At 61.9% G+C, this 15,442-nt stretch overlaps 2 protein-coding genes across 6 annotated transcripts; one reads left to right on the top strand and one right to left on the bottom strand.

Annotated features, from left to right (window-relative positions):
* The first annotated feature begins 47 nt into the window (after positions 1–47).
* IDH3G (isocitrate dehydrogenase (NAD(+)) 3 non-catalytic subunit gamma) lies at positions 48–10,083 on the top strand. 3 transcript variants are annotated; one of them, XM_027053325.2, is made up of 13 exons: positions 48–222; positions 4,347–4,385; positions 4,687–4,698; positions 4,933–5,030; positions 5,457–5,569; positions 6,802–6,862; positions 6,961–7,093; positions 7,210–7,343; positions 7,677–7,779; positions 7,875–8,021; positions 9,406–9,500; positions 9,585–9,645; positions 9,889–10,083. In XM_027053325.2, the coding sequence occupies exons 1-13, from the start codon at positions 142–144 to the stop codon at positions 9,988–9,990; spliced, it is 1,179 nt and encodes a 392-aa protein (XP_026909126.1). In that variant the 5' UTR covers positions 48–141; the 3' UTR covers positions 9,991–10,083. The 3 variants fall into 3 exon arrangements, with proteins under 3 accessions (XP_026909126.1, XP_053057852.1, XP_053057853.1); XM_053201877.1 differs by lacking the exon at positions 4,687–4,698 and having other exon boundaries at positions 49–222; positions 4,347–4,381; positions 4,917–5,030; XM_053201878.1 differs by lacking the exon at positions 4,687–4,698 and having other exon boundaries at positions 49–222.
* Positions 10,084–10,125: 42 nt separating this feature from the next.
* Positions 10,126–14,851, bottom strand: SRPK3 (SRSF protein kinase 3). 3 transcript variants are annotated; one of them, XM_027053323.2, is made up of 15 exons: positions 14,692–14,851; positions 14,479–14,609; positions 14,184–14,292; positions 13,959–14,046; positions 13,669–13,756; positions 13,042–13,148; positions 12,797–12,962; positions 12,664–12,689; positions 12,068–12,197; positions 11,745–11,987; positions 11,551–11,651; positions 11,073–11,180; positions 10,920–10,989; positions 10,747–10,839; positions 10,126–10,604 (listed from the first exon to the last, which is right to left on the bottom strand). In XM_027053323.2, exons 1-15 carry the CDS (start codon positions 14,817–14,819, stop codon positions 10,420–10,422), a joined length of 1,773 nt encoding a protein of 590 aa, XP_026909124.2. In that variant the 5' UTR covers positions 14,820–14,851; the 3' UTR covers positions 10,126–10,419. The 3 variants fall into 3 exon arrangements, with proteins under 3 accessions (XP_026909124.2, XP_026909123.2, XP_026909125.2); XM_027053322.2 differs by having other exon boundaries at positions 10,747–10,989; XM_027053324.2 differs by lacking the exon at positions 10,920–10,989.
* Positions 14,852–15,442: the final 591 nt, after the last annotated feature.

The following is a 15,442-nucleotide window of genomic DNA, read 5'->3' as shown; positions in this document are numbered from 1 at the left end:
GGAAGGGGGCGTGAGAACCGGCGCGTCAGCGCGCGTGCGCCCTGCTGGGTCCATGCCGGCTCCCGGCACTTCGCGCCCTGCCAAGCTCTCGCGAGAGCGGTGTCTACGTGTCTGGACGTGCGGCGGTTCTCACTTTCCGTCATGGCGCTGAAGGTGGCGGCGGTCATCGGTGGCGCTGCGAAAGCGGTGCTCAGACCGGCCCTCCTCTGCCGTCCTTGGGAGGTGAGAAGGGGCAGCGGGCCGCGGGGACAGCCGCAGCGCTCGCTGGGCCGGGCCGAGGGCGGCTGGCTTGCGGAGCGTCTTGGAGCCCGATTGGCTGTGGGCCCCGTGAGGGGCGGGGTGAGGGCTACGCGCCGGAGTTGATTGGCTGCCTCCGCTGTCAGTGAGGGGATTGGATCAAGTTGGCCCTTTGTTGGGCTTTCCCAGGGGTCTGGGTCTTGGGCGGGGGGAGCCCCGGAGGGGCGGGGAGAGCGGGCAGCGGCCGGCAGAGTGTCAACTCCCTAGTATACTGTGGGAGCCCTGCCGAAGCGGTCACGTGTCCCGGCCCGCCTTCCTCTTGCGGCCTCAGGAATCCTGTTCCTAGCCCCAGTACCTCCTCGGGTTTTTCTGTTGCGGACCTTTTTGTCACTTGTCCCTGTGGAGTTGGAGAACCGAATTTTGCCAAGTGTTCCGGACATCACCCCCCCCCCCCCGACATTTTTATAGTTCCAGATGCTCTTTCATCCCGCAGGCGTCCAGAATGGGAGGGAGCTAGATTTTCTGACGCTGGTGAGGTGGGGTGGCCGTGGGGGCTTTGTTTCCGCAGTTCTCCGTTTAGGACCTTGGTTATTCACTCAAGTCTCATTCCTCTCTCTTTACACACTTAAATGAGGATAACTTAGTCCCTGGGTGGGTCAGAAGCCATCCGAAGCATCAGCGAGCCAAGGCTGACTTTAGGGGACAAGAGGTATGACCTCCCGGCCTGGCTCCCCCCAACTAACCTACAGTGTGGCCACCCTCCTGTCTCTGGGTTCCAATTTCCCCCCTGTCTCAAAGGATCTAGCCCACCCTGACCTTCCAGAATCCTGTGACTTTGCTGACACTCCTTGTGGACGCATGTGCTATGCCTCTGCCTTCTGACCCCTCGGGAAGACTACCCTTTGACAGCTTATGCTTTATGAAATTCTCATTTCTCTTAACTTGCTGATGAGGGACTTGCCAGAGGCCCTGACGGCTCTGGCAGCTGGGCTCCCTTGGTGTCTTGGTGAAGACTTTTGTATCCTCCCTGACCTCCCCTTCTATGTGTGCTTGTGTCCACGTTAGGGTGGGGGGAGGGCAATGAATGGTTGGTAGCTGGGCAGTGCCTTGCCCTGAGACTGGTTGTCCTGGGTATGGGAAGCTTTAGAGATGAACCGTAGATCTTTGGTCCGACTGATTGGGACCTTGTGGGAAAAACACGCAGCCACCATTGGCACTTGATGTAACATAAACATGCCAGGGAAAGGAGCCTCGCTAAGATGTGGAGCATGGGAATCCTTTGTCAGGAACACATACCACCCAGGACCCCTTTCTTTCTGTGGCGCCATCACAGCATGGCTGACGGTCCACCTCCCTGCTTAACGAGTGAGCAGCAGGCCTGCGCATATGTCCCATCCTGCCTTCAACTGGACGTCTCTGATGGGTAGCGTCACAGGGTGGCATAGGTGTGAGGTGGAACCTGTGTGAGCCCTCGAGGGAAGGTGCCTGTATCTGTCCTGAGCAAGGTCAGGGGAGTAAGTCTATCTTGAGAGCTCTCTGGGGCTTTGGCTAAAGCCTGAAGGGAAACATCTAGCATCGGGACCAGGTGAGGGAGAGGTTTAGCCCAGGTGGTGATGTGATCCAAGGCGGGCGGTGGGGGTGGTGGCCCAGATACAGGGCTAGGTGAGGGGGCAGCTCACCACTGTGGCCGAGTTACCTGCGTAGCACCAGCGGACTCCCAGGAGGATTTACCGCTGGGAGCTGTAGGGGTCCACCGCATGCCGCTCCCACCACTGGACATCAGCCATGAAAACTGGCCTAAGGGGCTGGTGTAGTGAAGGAGTGGGCCTGCCCTGCTGGGGACCAAATGGCTTGCTGCGTCCTCCCAGCAGCCACGTGAAGTGGGTGTCTCTGTTCCGTGGGTTTTAGACAGGAAGCTCAGCAAGGTTAAACTGTTTGCTACCAAGAGATGGTGGGTTTAGACCGAGGCCTCCCTGACCCCCAAGCCCACCATCTCTTCCTTCATTTTCTGGCGCGTTCATTAATTCAGGAAATGTTTCTTATGTCTGAGCTCTGGACCAGGCATTCTGTTCGGTCTTGGGATGACAGTAGGAAATTGGACCGATATGGCTTCCAGCCTCAAGGACTTCGGGGTTGGGGAGGGACCGAGGCCGTTGCTAGGGACAACCTAAGGATACTGTGGTTGGTGGGGGGGGGGGGGGGGACAGTGAATGGTTGGTAGCTGGGCAGTGCCTTGCCCTGAGACTGGTTGTGTCAGCCAAGGGGGACCAACAACTTGGCAGCCTTAGGGCATCAGAGAAGGCTTCCTGGAAGAAAGGCGGTGGAAGCCTCCTTCCACAAGTCATGTCGAGAGCCTACAAGTAAGGTGAATCCAGGGGTGCCTGGGTGGTTAAGCATCAGACTCTTGATTTCATCTCCAGTCGTGAATTCATGGGTTGGGCTCCACACTGAGTGTGGAGCCTGCTTAGGATTCTCTTCCTCTCCCTCTGCTCCTCCCCTGCTTGTGTGCCCCCCCCCCTCTCTCTCTCTCTCTCTCTCTCTCTCTCTCTCTCTGTCAAAAAAAAAAAAAAAAGATGAGTCCAGATACTGACAAGTGCTAGAAAGGAAAATTGGAAAGCCCTGAGTGTGCCTGTGGCTGCAGATCCAGGGGCCACAAGGATGAGCAGATACCCCGAAGCCTTTTGTCCTGGTAGTCACCTTCCTCCTGGCCCCTGGCTTGGCTGAGTGAGTGGCACACCTATGCCGCCAGAGCCTGTGCGAGTGGCCGCCTTGTGAATACCAGCGTGGGAAACCCAGAGGGGATGATCAGCCTCTGTCTGAGCTTTCTAGACTTCTAGCAGGAAGGTATGGCTCTTTGCAAGATGGCCACGGTGACCCTGCCGTTGGCTGGAATACTCCGATGCTGCCCCAGCGGGAAATTGGCAGAGCATCTCCAAGTGACAAAAAGGACCTTGGCTCTGCCCCTGCCTCTTTGGATTGAGAGACACTGGGTGTGTTCCCAGGTGGGGAGCCGCAGGAGCAGAGTGAGGATGCCTAGGCCCTCCACAGTGGCACGTGGCAGACAGGCATCTACCTCCAGGACTGTGTGGGGACCCTAGATGGATCACTGCTCAACAGCTGTCCCCTTTGACTCGGATGGCTTTTACTCTGAAGCTGTCAGACATGGCATTGGGGTGGCTAAACATGGCTGTTTCTGAGTTGGGGGGTTGGGGACATTCATCTTCCACGTAGGCCACAGAGCAGTTTTGCAGTCCTTTGTAAAAGCCCTCTGAGAGATTGGTGTCTGTTATTCTTCTAAAAATGGTTAGATTTTCCCTGGCACATTTGCTTTGGACTTGTGATTCCGGAGGGCCGTTCCCACGATGCCGACAGTGGCTGTCTCTGGGTGGACAGGGGACTGGGTGCTATCTTTTTGTTCTGATCTCCGTGTTAGGACTGTATGTTGTTTTGTCATAAGGAACAAGATTTTTTTATACATTTTTAAGTTTCGCTCATTTATTTTGAGACGGAGAGAGAGGGAGAACCCCAAGCAGGCTCCGCACTGTCAGCACAGAGCCCAACGTGGGGCTCGATTCCACGAACCGTGAGATCATGACCTGAGCCAAAATCAAGAGTCGGATGCTTAACCGACTGAGCCACCCAGGCGCCCCATAAGGAAAAAAGATTTTAAAAATGACAAAATGATTGTTGTGGCCGCTCCAGGGTTTGCCACGTGCAGTGTGCCAACTTTTCCACGTTACAGACAACAAACATCACTGGGCAGGACTAATTATTGGCTAATAAAGAATCAGACAACACAAGAGAGAAACATTTCTTAAGTTGATTAAGAGCTGATTGCAGAGCTGACGGAACCATAGAGGGTTGCCGCGACCCTCCACGATGCTTTGACTGGCTGGTCCTTGGGAAATGGAGGCTTTTGGGCCATTTGGGCGCGTACCACGTGCCGTTCACCACATGATGGTGCAGGGGTCAGGCGGAGGGATGATGCGTGGGACCTGGCTGGGCATGGTGGGGACGGTTCCTCTTCCCTGCCAAGAGTTCAGCTGGCCTTTACCGAATTGACTTTCTGGGCCGGACAACAACCACTGGCATCTGGTTCTCTTCGCCAGGTTCTAGGTGCCCACGAGGCCCCCCGGAGGAGCTTCTCCGTAAGTACCTGCCAGAGCGTGTACGCGCGTGTGTATGTGTGTGCGCCCGAGAACGCTAGTGTTTATGCACGTATGCACCTGTCTGTGCGCGCGTAGGTGTGTGCGTGCGTGCACGTATGTGTGCTGTGCCTGCCTGTTTGTTCCCTGGCGCTCCGGGTCCTTCTCTCTGAGGCACAGTCTCAGAGGTCGCCCACCCCTCCTCACCCGAAGCGCACTACACAGTATCCCCATTCCCTGGGCACAGCCTCGTTCCTCCAACCCTGGCTGATTCGTGTCTTCTTCCTTTCTGTCCCTCCTCTAGCAACAGACAATTGTGAGTATGCCTCTCATCTGCCTGTTAAGTTTTGGGGCTTTTAGTTGCTCTGGGATTGAGCCAAGTCCAGGCGGGGGTGGGGACTGCTTCTGCCGCCACCCTCCCGACCAAGGAACCCCCCCCCCCACCGTGATTAACTTGTCTGGGCTGGGGTGGCGGGGTCAGGTAACCCCAAGCTGGAACCTCATGACTGGCTGGCCCACCGGGCCCACCCTCACCTTCCCGTCTCTCCAGCCTCCGTCGGCTAAGTATGGTGGGCGGCACACGGTGACCATGATCCCGGGGGATGGCATCGGGCCAGAGCTCATGTTGCATGTCAAGTCTGTGTTCAGGTACACGGCCCCTGGGCCTACCTCCCCTTGACCCGTACCCCTAGGGGAGCTTATACCCCGGCGGGGCGGGGGGGGCTTGAGAACTGTGCCAAGAGGGACCGTCAGCCCAGAAGCCCACTGGCCAGGGCTCTGCCCCAGCGCCCCTTGAGGCAGCGGCAGGAGGGCTGAAAGCCCAGGCCTTTTGTCGCAGTGCCTGTGATCCCGGGCGCGAGGAAGGTGGCAGCAGTCCTGCTGCTAACTGTGTTGTAGAGTTCAAGTATCTCCCCGTCAGTTGGCGCAGGTCGACCCCGTCTCCCCTCAGGCAGAGCCAGGTCAGGGTGGACAGCGGCGGTGGCCAGGCCTCTGCGCCCAGCAGTCCAGGCGGGCTTCCTAGAAGAGGCGTGGGGGAGGCCTGGGGCTCGCCACCTTGACCCAATTCTGCCCCAGGCACGCTTGTGTGCCGGTGGACTTTGAAGAGGTGCACGTGAGCTCCAACGCTGATGAAGAGGACATCCGCAATGCCATCATGGCCATCCGCCGGAACCGTGTGGCCCTGAAGGGTGAGCGCGGGGGCCAGGGCAGGGAACCGTGCACGATCCCTCTCATTTCCAAGCCGACACACACTTGTCCCTGGGGCCGCACGACTCGGACTTTAGGGTTTTTCTGGCTGGGGAGGACCCTTGGGCTTGGAGAGCGGACAGAAACTTTTGGGGTCTGTGCCACGATTCTGAGAGCTTGTGGCACTAGGCTGGACAGGAGCCTGTTCAGTAAAGGGCTTCCCCCACCCCCTTCTCTCCTGGGGCGCAGCCCTCTCTGCCGGGGTCAGCTTTGACCCTCGGGGTCTTTTTCTCACAAACTGTATGTCACAGGGATGCGGTTTTAACCCTCTCCCGCCGCGTTGCCCGTAGCTGGCACGGCTGTGGGTGTTACAGGCAGGAATTCTAGCCCTTCCTCTGTTTGCCTGGATTTGGTACATGTTCTTAAAATGCTTGCACTACTCGTCCTGTAAGCTATAGTCCATCACCTGCTCTGTGCGAGCAGAGCTGAACCCGGGTGGAGCCCCAGCTCCTGGCAGTCCAGCAGGGGGGCCAGCGTGGCAACTGAAGGGCGTCTGAGGCATTGTGGGCAAAGGCGGTGTGGGCGGGGCGTGACTTGGAGGGGGCGGTAGCCCCAGTGGGCCCTGAGAAAAGCCTGCTCTTTGAGGCACCCTCTGACCGCCTTTTCTTGGAGGCTGCTGACCCCCTCTTGCGCCCGTTCTCTTTGCCCGGGTCCGCCCCGGCCCGAACTATAGTCTTTTCCAGGCAACCACCACCTGCCCCTGAACTGGGGCTCATGTGGCGCCTCGATGCAGGGCCTGACGGCGACGCCAGCCAAGGTCACATTGCTGGCGCCAGGCTGGCTAGCCAGCCGGTTGGTGAGCAGGAGTGGTCACTTTCTCTCCAGCCAGACCCCGACCTTCCATTTCCTGCCCGGGGTCTGGCAAGGTCTCCTAGCCAGCTGCCAACCCTTGTTCATTCATCTGTGCGTTCATTAACTATTTATCGAGTGCCCGCTGCGTGCCAGTCCCTCTCTAGGCCCTTGGAACCCCTCGGTGAACCGCACGCACTCTCTGCCCTCACGGGGCTTACGTGAGAGACCACCCTGGCGCTCTGCGAGGTACCTCTGCCGGTAAAGCCACCTCCTCTGCTTGATGCTGCCTTGGGCACGCGTTCCCTTGCTCAGGATGGGGAATGTGGTGGCATCGCTGAGCCCAGGGGCCCCCTCTCCAGCCTGTCTTTTTTCTGTCCCACAGGTAATATTGAAACAAACCATAACCTGCCACCGTCCCACAAATCCCGAAACAACATCCTTCGGTGAGAGCCCAGTGCACAGGGTGGGGGCTCGGCAGGGGCAGAGTGTGGCAGCAGACGGTCGTGGCACCAGCCGGCTGCTCTTCTCTCTGTGTTCCCAGTACCAGCCTGGACCTCTATGCCAATGTCATCCACTGTAAGAGCCTGCCAGGAGTGGTGACCCGGCACAGGGACATAGATATCCTCATTGTCCGGGAAAACACAGAGGGCGAGTACAGCAGCCTGGAACACGAGGTGGGTGGGACCCAGGCTGTCCCCTTATTGTCTTGGGTCGTGGGGGCTGGGGACAAGCCTGGCCAGGCCCAGGGAGAAGCTTGTGCTGGAGGGACTCTTCTCCCCGTCTGTCCCAGAGTGTGGCTGGAGTGGTGGAGAGCCTGAAAATCATCACCAAGGCCAAGTCCCTGCGCATCGCCGAATATGCCTTCAAACTGGCCCAGGAGAGCGGGCGCAAGAAAGTGACAGCCGTGCACAAGGCCAACATCATGTATGTCCCATCCCTGCCGTGTCCCTGCCCGTTCCGCAAGCAGTTGTGAAACGGCTGAATTGAACACTCTCCTCCGCCCTGCTGTTAGGGACTTGGGGCCCCGGACCCCGCTGCCCCCCAAGGGGCTGTGCCCAGGGGCATGCCCTCTTGCCCCTTTTCCAGCCGCGGCGTCACCACAGCGCATACTTTGGGCAGGTAGAGCAGGATCGTGCCCGTCGTACAGGCGGGGGACTGGTCAGGGGTCAGAACCCAGCTTCTCTGGCCATCTGTATACCCCGTGCCTCCAGCTGACTGTTACAGTGCCCAAGCTGGCGTCTTGTGCTCCCCTCCTAGGAAACTGGGCGACGGGCTCTTCCTCCAGTGCTGCAAGGAGGTGGCAGCCCGCTACCCCCAGATCACCTTTGAGAACATGATCGTGGACAACACCACCATGCAGGTAGGTGGCCTGCCGGGTTCCACGGCAACCTGCCTCCGGCGCGGTGGGCTTCCCGTGCGCTCCAGCTTTTCTGCCTGTCCCCCCTTGCCCTGCAGCTGGTGTCCCGGCCCCAGCAGTTTGATGTCATGGTGATGCCTAATCTCTACGGGAACATCGTCAACAATGTCTGCGCAGGACTGGTCGGGGGCCCCGGCCTCGTGGCTGGGGCCAACTACGGCCATGTGTACGCCGTGTTTGAGACGGTGAGTGTCGCCAGGGCCGCTGGCCTTTCTGTGCTAGAGAGCTCGCATCTCATCCACTTCGCCGAAAGTATAGGATATGGTGTGGCCATCGCCACTGTCTCGTCCCAGAATGTTGTCGTCCCCCCAGTATTGGGGGCACCTGGGGGGCTCAGTCAGTTGAGCAACTGACTCTTGATTTCTGCTCAGGTCATGATCTCACGGTTTGTGAGTTCGAGCCCTGCACTGGGCTCCGTGCTAACAGCGTGGAGCCTGCTTGGGATTCTCTCTCTCCCTCTCTCTTTGCCCCTACCCCACTTGTACTCTCTTTCTCTCTCAAAGTAAATACATAATCTTTTTTTTTTTTTTAATTTTTTTTCAACGTTTTTATTTATTTTTGGGACAGAGAGAGACAGAGCATGAACGGGGGAGGGGCAGAGAGAGAGGGAGACACAGAATCGGAAACAGGCTCCAGGCTCTGAGCCATCAGCCCAGAGCCTGACGCGGGGCTCGAACTCCCGGCCCGCGAGATCGTGACCTGGCTGAAGTCGGACGCTTAACCGACTGCGCCACTCAGGTGCCCCAATACATAATCTTTAAAAAAAAGAAGAAACCCTGTGCTTGTTGGTTGTTACTCGCACCCCCCGCCCAGTCCCTGGCCACCACTCATCTGCTTTCTTGTCCCTCTGGCTTTGCCTTTTCTGGCCATCTCCTACACGGAGTCATATACCGTGTGGCCTTCTATGATTGGCTTCTCTCCCTTAGCACAGTATTTTGTTTTCCTTAATTTTAGAGAAAGAGTGTGTGAGCAGGGGAGTGGGGCAGAGGGGGAGAGAGAATCCTAAGCAGTTATGCTCAGTGTGGAGCCCGATGTGGGGCTCAATCACACAACTCTAGGATCATGACCTGAGCTGAAATCAAGAGTGGGAGGCTCAACCGACTGAGCCAACCAGGCGCCCCATTAACGTAGTATTTTTAAGGCCTATCCACACTGTGGCATGGCTATATGCCCCAACAACATTCCTTACGGTGGCTGAATAATATCGTATTGTACAGAGAGACCACGTTTTGTTGGTCTCTTAGCTTCTATTTTTAGGTCTTTTTTTTTTATGAGGTAAAATTCACATAACAGTGTGAAACCATTAAAACAAATTTTTTTTAATGTCTATTTTTGCGAGAGAGAGAGAGACAGACAGACACACACAGCTCATGAGCAGGGGAGGGGCAGAGAGAGAGGGAGACACAGAAGCGGGCTCCAGGCTTCGAGCTGTCAGCGCAGAGCCTGACGCGAGGCTCGAACTCACGAACCGTGAGATCTGAGCCGAACTTGGGACACTCAGTCGACTGAGCCTCCTGGGTGCCCCACCCCGCTTTCTTACCATCCCCTTTCCTGTCTTGCCCTCTCGAGGCTACGAGGAACACGGGCAAGAGTATTGCCAATAAGAACATCGCCAACCCCACCGCCACGCTGCTGGCAAGTTGCATGATGCTCGACCACCTCAAGTAAGCAGCTCCGTGACCCCCAGCTGCCAGCCCCTCCGGCCAGCCCCCAGGCCCCAAGCACCAAAAGCTTCCCTCCCTCCTTAGGCTCCACTCCTATGCCGCCTCCATCCGTAAGGCCGTGTTGGCGTCCATGGACAACGAAAACGTGAGGCTCCTCTTCCCCTGCCTTCCCCCCCCACCGTGGGGGTTGAGCTGGTGTGCTACCTGAGGGGCGGAGGTGATGACCTGTCACTTCCTGCTGTCCGCAAGGGGAGGGCTCTCTTGGCCTTAGCTGGTACCACTGCCCTCCTGCTGGGAGGCCCTGCCCCTGCAAGCCACGGGAGACCGCGGGCGGCCCGGGTAGGGGTCAGGGCTCAGGTGTGTGCTCAAGTTCACGCGTCTCCCACAGATGCACACCCCGGACATCGGGGGCCAGGGCACTACGTCGGAAGCCATCCAGGACATCATCCGCCACATCCGCATCATCAACGGCCGGGCTGTGGAGGCGTAGGCTGTCCCTGGGCCTGCCTCAGCTCACTCCCCCTCCCGCTCCCAGCGCCCCAGCTTGGTGGGCGGACCCAGAGTAAATCAGCTTCTGTCCCGGGGCCGGGGTCTCGGCTGCTGTGTTTCTGTCACTCCGGGACGCTGACGTTTCAGTTCACACTTTATTAAGAAAAGAAACACGCACACTTCCCATCCGGGGCCCCTCTGTGAGGGCTGGGGACAGAACAAATGCTGAATGGCGGGCCTGGCTCCAGCATCTGTCTGCCCTGCCTCGGGGCGCGGGGCCCGAGAGAGAGCTCGTACACTGCAGGGTGGAGGAGGGCAGCTCCCAAAGGGTGGCTCGCAGGGTGGCAGGAGCCGCCCGGCTTTCCCTGAAGGCACTGGGAGGGGGTGGGGGGGCAGGCACGCCTCAAGCTGCACAGAGTGCCTGTGGGGCTTAAGGGTTGAGCCAAGGGTGCCGGAGGCAGTCGGCTGCGCTGGCCCGCTTCTCGGGGATGTACTCCATCATGGGCAGCAGGAAGGCGCTGAACTGCGTGGCCTGCTCCAGGGGCCACTCGTATTTCTCCATGAGCACCTCGTACAGGCCCCAGTGCTTGAGGTTGTGGATGTGCCGCAGCTCTCCTGGGGGCCGGCCAGCGGGCCGGAGGTTAGGCTCTGCCAGGAAGGGGGCCTCTGGACCCCGTGCCCCCCTCCCCCGGTTCTGGAGCCCATGCTCCCTGCCCTACCCCCCACATCCAGGGGGCCCGAGCCCGCTCGGCCCTACCTCTCCGGTTGAAGAACTCCCGGGAATAGCGGCCCGAGAGGGCGAAGGCTGGGGGGATGTCTCCCAGAAGCTCCACGATGTGGGCGATGTGGTCTGTGGACAGAGAGGAGGCTGGGCGGTGGCTGGGCGGCCGGGAGGCCCCCAGGCTGAGCCCAGGGCCGGCCTCCCCCTACCCTCGTCACGACTGTAGTCTTCTCCAGAGTGAGGCTCGAATAGGTAGTCTCCGGTGGCCAGCTCGAAGGCCTGGAAGGGGGAGAAGGTGAGGCTGCCGGCGGGGGCGGGGTGGGGGGGGGAACCTGCCCTAGGCCAGGGCAGCTGGGGCGTACCATGCACGCCGTGCTCCAGATATCGGCGGGGGGGCCGTACTCGGCTCCGATCAGCACTTCCACGGCCCGGTACTGGCGTGTCTGGATGTCCTCCGTGAAGTGCTTGTGCTGGAGGCAAGGGGAGCCCTGGGGAGGAGCCGGGGCCACGGCTGGCCCGCCCCCCGCGGCCCCCACCATCTCCCACCTCTGGGCCGGGCAACCAAGGAGCTCAGTGGGGCTCCCTCTGAGCCTCAGGGTCCCCAGAGGTCCCGAGAGGGACTGGCCTCTTCCCAGGGGTCCCCGCCCCTTGCAATGGGTCCAGTTCTGGTGACTGGATGGGACGGACGCTGGTCTGGGCTCGGTCCCGGGTCTGTGTCAGGAGGCAGAGCCCGGGGTCTGGACGAGTGGCGGTTCGGGGCCCGTGGGGCTCGGAGGAGGCCGGCCTGTGCCCCTGCCCTCGCAGCCGGGTGCCCACTCTGCTCTCCAGACCGGCTCATACCACCCAGCAGGCGTTGCCCAGGTCTGCGATCTTGATCTTGATCTTGTCTGCGTTTTGGGGCTCTAGGGGGTTCACCAGGAGGTTCGAGGCACCAAACGGTGCTGGAGACGGAAGAGAAGGGGGAGAGGCTGAGCCGGCTGGGCCCCCGCCTGTCCAGCCCCGCCGAGCCCACCCGCAGGCCCGGCCCAACTTACTGCTGGGCGACAGGAGGCCCCCGGTCTCCCGCTGGTTGGAGGAGCCTGAGAGGATGGAGCACGAGGCGGGAGAGAAAAGGGAGCCCGAGAAGCCTGACGTCTGGGAGCCCGGGCTGAGGCTGCGCTCGCCCCCGGTGGCGGGGGAGGAGGAGGCGGGGGAGGGGCCGGCCCCGGCCCCGCCCCCAGGGTGGCAGCCGGAAGAGGAGGTGGAGCCGCTGCCCCCCTCGAGCCTCGAGCCAGCGTCTGGGGAGAGGGGCAGAGGCGGGGTGTGAGCCGGCACCCCGGTGGCCTGCGCTTGCCGGGCGCGCGCCGCGGCCCCTCACCCTCGGCCTGGGCCGCCGCCTCCATGGCTTCCAGCCTCTGCAGGTCCCGCAGGCGCTCCTCCAGCAGCCGCTTCTGCAGTTTCCGCTTGCGCCGCATCTTCTTCCTCTTGTTCTTCGACAGCTTCCCGGGCTGCCATCAGAGCCCGGCTCACCCCAGGGTTCCCACCGCCCAGCCTCTGAGCGCCCACGCCTCTCCCTGCGGCCTGCATGCTCATGGGGGACGGGGCCTCTGGGCCCTAGGGCCACCGAGGACGTAAACGCCGGGCCACCCCGCTGTGGCCCACGCCTCGGCGCCAGTCCTTCGCTGCCCGAAGCTAGACTTTTGGGGGCAGCTGATGGGCCTTCGTCTAGCTCGGAGTCCGCCTCCCCTGGGGGGGGGGTGGGGCAGCTTGGGCCCCTCGTGGCCCTGGACGCACCGTCCGCCCACAGAGGCAGTGGCGCCCAAGCGACCGCCCATGTGTGCGACCCACCCTGTGTCTCACCCTCATCCCTGGGGAGGGCAGGGACGTGGGAAGGGGGTGGGGCCAGAGAGGCCGAGGAGGGAGCTCTGAGGAGATGGGGAGATGAGGCCCAGGCAAAGGGGCACCCCAACTTACCAAGACCTCCTGGGGGGCAGTGCTGACTGAGGGGGGGCAGTCGGAGCATCGGGGGAGAGAAAGGAACAAAGACTCAGGCGGGGGCTGAGGCCCACGGGCCCCTCCCTGGGCCCACGCGGGCTGGTGCTGGTACCTGTGGAGCGGGATGGGGGCGGGGCCCCTGACTGCTGCCACTCTGTGGCCTCCGTGGCCAGGCGCCTGATGTAGGCATCGCCCACACACAGCAGGATGTTCTCGGGCTTGATGTCTGTGTGGATGATCTTGCACTTGGTGTGGAGGTAGTCCAGGCCGTGCAGCACCTGGGGAGAGCCACTCCGGAACTTTCACAGCCCCGTCCCGGCCGCCTCGCCACACTCCCAGAGCATGCGTGATGCTCACCTGCCTCACGATGCTCTTGACGCAGGGCACGGGCAGGCCTTGGTAGTTGGACTTGATGATCCACTTGAGGAGCTGGTGGCCCAGGACTTCCAGCACCATGCACACATCTGGGGCTGGGAGTGAAGGGTGGCCGGAGGGCCCACGGCAGGGGGGCACGGGCGCCGCCCACCCGCAGCTGGGGAGCAACCGGGTCTGGTGGTGCAGAGTCACCACCTGCCCGGTGTCGTTATGGTGTCCCTGCCACTCTCGGGTGTGCCACTTGGGAGGTACCTTGGGTGCTTGTCCCGGGGGCAGGGCACCGGAGGAGCAGACACGGAGGCCTGTCAGGCCAGCCGCACTCCCGTGCCCAAGTATTTGCCAGAGAGCCTCTGGAGCAGCTCCTCAGTGGATGGCACTGCCATTTGGGGGTAACTCTGCAATGCCTGTGGATAACCGATGCCCGCCCGGTCATCTGCTGGCCCCCGCACAAATACAACCCCCGAAGCGGTGGGGCTGTTTTGCAGACTAGTGTCACTAGAAGGGATAAGCCCCCATTGTGCAGATCAGTAAACCGAGGCCCCGGCAGCTGGGATGGCGGGAGCGGGCACCGCTGCCGCCACACCGCTTTGCTCCTCCTGCAAAGGATACGGACTCCGTTAACCCCTGAGATCCTGAAGTCATCGATGAGCTGGACAATGGTCTCTCTTTTGGGGTCACTGGGGTCACTGTCCCGGACCTGGAGCAAAGCGACCACGAAAGAACGGCTCCACCCTGGCCCTCACCAGCTGCTCCCTGCTGCGCCCCCCGCGCACCTCCGGCCTCGGCTGCGGCTCCCTGGCCTGCTCCCGCAGGTCCTCCCAGGCAGAGCCAGCTGGAGCCTGCCCCTCTGGGAACTCCGCCCTGCCTGGGAGCCGGGAGCGGGGAGGGTGGCGCCTCACACATTTCAGGAGCTTGATCTCATCCACGGCGGTCTCCGTGTAATGCCCCGCGCTCTTCACCACTTTCAGGGCCACGAAGCGCTTGCGCCTGCAACACCGAGCTCCGCGTCGGCCGCCGGCCCGGCCAGACCCGTGGGGGCATCGTGGTGGCCCCAACGGAGCCCAGGGGTGGGCTCCCGGCTGGCACTGGGTCCCGGGGGGGTGGTGGACGGAGGGGGCACTTACTGGATATCCCAGCAGAGCCAGACGGTGGAGAAGTGGCCCCAGCCCAGCTTGCGCACCACGTGGTACCGCCCATTGAACAGGTCGCCGATCTTCACAGGGTAGTAGCCGCCTGGGGAAGGAGTCCATAGAGCGTGGTGGGTGGTGGCGCCTTCCTGGGGTGGGGGTGGGGGGCCAGGACGATCCAGCCCCGCCGGCCCCCTGGCCCACGTGGGCCGGCCTCGGCACCCTCCTCCTCCCCAGCTGCCCTGTGTCCCGCGGCAGCCACCTGGCCGCCTGCGCCGAGGCCAGGCCTCACCCTTGCAGTACTCCTTGGGGTCCTCCTGCTCCTCGTCATCGGAGCCCAGCAGCCCCTGCAGCATCCGCGGTGCCGGTGTGGCGGGGGCGAGTTCGGAGCCCGAAGACTCGGGCCCGCAGGAGGCCTGCGAGCTGCGGGTTGGGGGGCGGGCAGTGAGCACTCGAGGCGCCGGGCACGGCGGGGGGGACCCAGGGCGCCCTGGCCAAACCCTACCTGCTGCTGCTGCCGCCGCCGCTGTCCCCGCCGCCGCCACCGGCGCTGGCGCTCATCCCGGCCGCGCGGCCCGCAGCTCCCGCGCCCCGGGCGGCTGCTCCTGTGGGGCCCGGCGGCGGCCCGTGCATTTATAGCCTCGGCCGCTGATCTCACCCGCCTTTATAAATAGCCTCCCAGCTGCTCGGCTGTGGGCAAGGTATGCGGCGGGAGGAGGCGGTGCGGCCACGGGCCGCCCGGGAAAGCCTGGTCCCCAGGCCCAGCCGCCCCCCGCCCCCGCCCTGCCCCAGGGGTGGCCGAGGGGGCCCACTGAGCGGGACTGCAGGCAACCTGCTTCCCAGGCGGAGTCCCTGCGCTCTGGAGCTGGAGCCAGCTGAGGCGGGGCGGTGGACAGGACAGCCCAGTCCTCAGGTCGGGCGCTACTTCACACCCCACATACCCTAGGGCGCCGTGACACTTTCGGAACATTCTCTGGCTTCCTGCTGGGCCTCTGGTAGCCTTCGCGAAGGAGGCCCTCCCCATTCCCATGGGTGCCCTGTTCCCTGCCCGCTCTCAGTGGGGTTCCCACTTTTCCTGTGGCTCATTGACCCCTTAGGCAGGCGCCTCCCTCTCCCTGAATGTGGTGTCGCTGGGGATCCCGGATGATGGAGTCAGGGGCGTGAACTGAAGGCAACTGGCGGCTCCCACCAGAGGTGCTGGGACGGTGTCAAAGCCCAGGAACCCGCCCACTGAGGACCCCAGCCCTGACACAGTG

This window comes from Acinonyx jubatus, chromosome X, assembly GCF_027475565.1.
Source record: "Acinonyx jubatus isolate Ajub_Pintada_27869175 chromosome X, VMU_Ajub_asm_v1.0, whole genome shotgun sequence".
Classification (NCBI taxonomy): Eukaryota; Metazoa; Chordata; class Mammalia; order Carnivora; family Felidae; genus Acinonyx; species Acinonyx jubatus.
Note: the sequence above shows the minus strand (reverse complement) of the source record. Positions and strands in the feature narration are given on the sequence as shown.